This window comes from Sceloporus undulatus, chromosome 2, assembly GCF_019175285.1.
Source record: "Sceloporus undulatus isolate JIND9_A2432 ecotype Alabama chromosome 2, SceUnd_v1.1, whole genome shotgun sequence".
In the NCBI taxonomy this organism is placed as follows: domain Eukaryota; kingdom Metazoa; phylum Chordata; class Lepidosauria; order Squamata; family Phrynosomatidae; genus Sceloporus; species Sceloporus undulatus.
This window is the reverse complement of record NC_056523.1, coordinates 329,520,025-329,524,661: the sequence shown is the minus strand read 5'-3', so window position 1 is coordinate 329,524,661 and position 4,637 is coordinate 329,520,025. Positions and strand designations below refer to the sequence as shown.

The following is a 4,637-nucleotide window of genomic DNA, read 5'->3' as shown; positions in this document are numbered from 1 at the left end:
CTCAGCTTGTGCCGCATCCCTCGCTGGGAATCGTAGTTCTCCTTTCGCCTTCTCTGCCGCACTGTCTCACGGGATGCATAGTTCTCACAAAGCGGAGTTTCCTAGCGCTCAAACTAGGCGGAGGACTACGACTCCCAGAAAGCGTCGCGGCGCGGCCATTTTGTTTTTGTTTTTGTTTTTTGCTTGTTTCACCGTATCTGGGCAAAGCTGGGGCCCCGCTCAGCCAATGAGGAGCGAGGGAGGGCGGCGGTGGGCGTGGCCCGGCGGAGGGACGCTGGGAGTGGCGGTTGTTTCAAGATGGCGGATGTGGCCGCGGGGCCGGAAGGAGCCGCTCGCTGGAGCCGGGACCGTATCCTTCCTTCGCTCGGGGGCGGCGCTCGGGGGGCGGAGGGGGCCGGGGGCCCGGAATGACCATGAACCGCCCTCTTTGACCCAGCCCCTGAGCATGCACAGAGTGCCCTCTTCTGCTTCCAGGGGCTCCCAAACTCACGGCGAAGCTGTCATGGGGTTTCCTTGGCCAGGTTTCTTCAGAGGCTGAGAGAGTGGGACTTGCCCAAGGCCTCCCAGTGGCTTTTAGATCTGAGGGGAGACTTGAACCCTGCTCTCCAGAGCCCCTGCCTCCCACGTGATCAACCCTGGCCGCCCTTTTCCCAGGAGGGCTGCCATCTCTTGATGTGTCCTTTCCGCAGATCAGTTCCCAAAGGCCTCTTGAACCCCGGACTCCAGAGTCACAGTCCGACGTTCAAACCACTTCATCAGTAGATATAATCATAACAACAGTAGTAGTGGTAGTCTGAGGTGCCTTCAGCTTGTTTCCGCCTTATGGAGACTGTATGAGTCCAAAACAGGCTGCGGAAACAATCCAGTCTGAGACTGCTTTACCTGCCTTGGCTCAATGCTAGGGAATTCTGGGAGTTGTAGTTCATTGTGGCACCAGAGGAGGCTAAATGCTTCACAAAACTACAATTCCCAGGATTCCCTAGCACTGAGCCGTGGCAGTTAAAGCGGTCTCAAACTGGATGATTTCTGCAGTGTGTTTGGGACCCAAGGCGAACCTATCTTGGGGATTTCCTTGGCTGAGTGGGACTTGAACCCTGATCTTTAGAGTTGTAGTCGATTGCTGAAACCATTACACCATGCTGCCTGTCCAATAATAATAATAGTAGTAGTAAGCATTACAGTGAGCGCTTTGTATCCGTTAGGGTTTGGTTTCCCAGGCCCCTTCCGGAGAATAAATACTCATGACCTTGTTTCAATGCTGTAAATACTTTATTTCTATTTTAGTGCTTTCTTTTTGTGTCTAAGTCCCAGTTTTTTAAGGAAAGTGATATAAATAAATATAAGTCTTCCTTCTGGTGAAACCAGTGGGGCATTCTGGCTTGAGCACTGGACTCTGGAGAACGGGGTTTGGATCTCAGCTATGCCATGTAAACCCACTGGGTGACCGTGAACAAGTCACACTCTCTCAGCCCCAGAGGATGGCAGTGGCAGCCCACTCCCTCTGAAGAAACCTGCCAAGAAAACCTCGTGAGTATTGGAAATGACTTGAGGGCACACAACAGCAATAGAAACTACTGTAGAGCCTGTGTGGTGCAGTGGTTTGAGCATTGGACTATGACTCTGGGGATCTGGGTTCGATTCCCTGCTCAACCGTGGAAACCCATTGGGTGACCTTGGGCAAGTTATACACTCTGAGCCCCAGAAAACCCCATGATAGGTTCACTTTAGGGTCAACATAAGTCGGAAATGACTTGAAGACACAGCACAGTGAGGCTTCCTGTAGTAAGCTTCTTATTGGGGTGTTTGCACTTGTGTGTTTTTAATGTTTTTATATGTTTGTTGTTGTAGTTGTTAGTAACGACTCATGGTGATCCTGTGGTTGGGACATCGCCAAGCTCTCCTTGATCAAGTCCATCCCCCTGGCATGTGGTCATTCTCTCTTTCTTCTACCTTTCCCAGCATTATAGTCTTTTCTAATAAGCCATGCCTTCTCATGATGTGAACAAAGTACAACAGCCTCAATTTAGTCAACTCAGCTTCCAGGAAAATTTCAGGCTTGATCTATTCTAGGACCCATTTGTCTTGTTGGTCACCCATGTTATCCTCAGCACTCTTCTGCAGCACCACATCTCAGATGCGTTGATTTTCTTCCTCTCTGCTTTCTTCACTATCCAACTCTCACATCCGTACATGTTGATGGGGAATACAGTGGATTGGACGGTTCTAACTTTAGCATTCAGCTGTATATCTTTACTCTTTAGCATCTTGTCTTGTTCTTTCATAGCTGCCCTTCCCATTCCTAGTCGTATTCTTTCTTTACTGCAGTCTTCGTTCTGATCAGTGTTTGATCCAAAGTACGGGACGTCCTTAATTATTTCAATTTCCTCATTATCCAGGTTGGATTTATATAGATCCTCTGTGATAAATAAGGCTTTCTATATTAGGGTTCTGATGGGGATGTTTGCTTTAGTGTGCTTTTTAAAATGGTTTTATATATTTAACTTAGTATTTTTAAGGATTGTACAGTTTTGACTTGTTATGTTAATATGGTGTTTTGCATTTTGAAATTGTACTTTTATTGTAGTTTTTAAGCATTTTCTGTAAGTCACCTTTGATCAAATCTGGGAGAAAGACGGCTTATAAATAAATAAGTTGTTGTTGTTGTGTGCCTTCAAGTTGTCTTTGACTTATGGTCACCCCAAAGGGAGCTTATCATGGGGTTTTCTTGGTAAATTTCATCAGAGGGCTTTTGCTTTTGCCTTCCTCTGAGGCGGAGAGAGTGTGATTTGCTCACGATCACCTAGTAGATTTCCATGGCCAAGTGAGGAACTGAACCCTGTTCTCCAGATTGACAGTCCAACACTCAAACCATTAAATAAGTAGATATAATGATAATAATATAGCCTGAAAGTCCAGAGCCTTGGCTGTGATTGTTGTTGTTGTTGTTGTGGTGCTTTCAAGTCATTCCACCTTATGGCGACTCTTAAGATGAACCTGTCATGGGCTTTTATGGGGCTGAGAGAGTGTGACTCACTCAAGGTCACCCAGTGAATTTCTTTGGCCAAGTAGATCTTGAACCCTGATTTCCAGTGCTGAAACCACAACACTATGCTTGTTCTCTTACAAGAATAGAGTACAGTGGGCCCTTGGCATCTGTTGAGGTTTGGTTCCAGAATCGCCATGGATGCCAAAATCCGTGGATGCTCAAGTCTCGTTCAGTACAAGAATCCTGAGTCCTGAGTGTGCTCACCTCCAGGCGAGTCCTGTTGCATTTCAGTGGGGCTGACTCCTAAGTTGGAGCCTTTGACAGCCCAGTCCAAGGTGGGATCAGTAGGGAAGCCATGGCAACACAGTAGTGTTGATGTGGCTGAGAAAACCATAGTTCATAGCCCACCTTACTGAGCTGGCCTTGGGTCAGTGGCTTATGCTAACCTACCTCACAGGACTGTTGTGAGAATTAAGTTTGTGCCACCATGAAAGAAAGAAGAGAGACGGAGAGGGAGAGGAACAGCATTTAGTAGTAGTAATAATAATGATTGGTATTCCACTTAGGACATACATCTTCCTAAATGGCCTTGTGTGTTTGGGAAATACTGAATTGAGTAGTTTTACAGTGTCTACATTCACGATATGTGCTATCTGTTGCATAATGGTAGCCAGTAGAATTACTGATGTGCTACAGCCTGGTGTACAGTGGGCACAAGGCACATTGTGATGCTCCCCAGTGCGAATCGAAACACAAGTTAGGAAGTGCCAGAGCATGATGGCTCCCATGTACTGTACATCAAAAGCACTTGACTGCACACCAAACACTTTTGCCCAGATGCTCATCTTTACAGTTCAGTAACAGCATTTTCTTGCATTTCTGCAGTTGTTGTGCCTTCAAGTTGCTTCTTACTAATGACGACCTTAAGGCTATCACAGAGTTTTCTTGGCAAGTTTCTTCAGAAGCAGTTTGCCATTGCCATCCTCTGAGGTTGAGAGAGCGTGACTTGCCGAGGGTCACCCAGTGGGTTTACATGGCCGAGCCCAGATTTGAACCCAGGTCTCCCAGGGTCCTAGTCCAGTGCTCAAACGACTACACCATGCTGGCTCTCCGATGCAGTGCAGCTATACTGCATTGCAACTACAGATTTGTAATCTTTAATGCAGGGATAGGCAACCTTTTTGAGCCGGGGGCCGGGTTGCTGTCCCTCAGAAAACTGGGGGGGCCGAAGCCAAAAAATAAATAATTAAATAATTTTGTAATAAATAAATAAATAGATAAATAAACCAGGACAAATGTAGGACAAAAAATTCAAATGGAGGACACTTTTTATTTTAAAAATGGAGGACACGCTAAAAATTTGCTGATTTTTTTAAAAAATGTTAATATAAATGCATGTTTCGGAGGCTTCTATAGACAATTGCCCCCCTTGCCCGCCGCTTGCCCCCCCCTTGCCCGCCTCCTCCTGATAGGCCAAAGGCCCCACGCCGTCACGCTAGAGGCCAAAGGCTCCGGCGGTAATCAGCAGCAGGACCGGGCTGGGGCCGGTCCCAAGGCCTTGCCGGGCCGCATCCGGCCCGCGGGCCGCAGGTTGCCTACCCCTGCTTTAATGTGATCTGCAGTGCGGCTAGTGATTTGTAAAGTTACAAAA

General features: G+C 47.2%; 1 protein-coding gene across 2 annotated transcripts in view; it reads left to right on the top strand.

Annotated features, from left to right (window-relative positions):
* Window positions 1-268: 268 nt before the first annotated feature.
* Window positions 269-4,637, top strand: part of KIAA1328 (KIAA1328 ortholog) — a 295,276-nt gene continuing 290,907 nt past the window's right edge. Inside the window, exon 1 of one of the 2 annotated variants that reach the window (XM_042452213.1) lies at window positions 269-349. In XM_042452213.1, the coding sequence (XP_042308147.1) occupies window positions 298-349 (52 nt within the window). In that variant the 5' untranslated portion in view covers window positions 269-297. The remainder of the gene's footprint in view (window positions 350-4,637) is intronic. The other variant, XM_042452214.1, reaches the window with a different exon arrangement.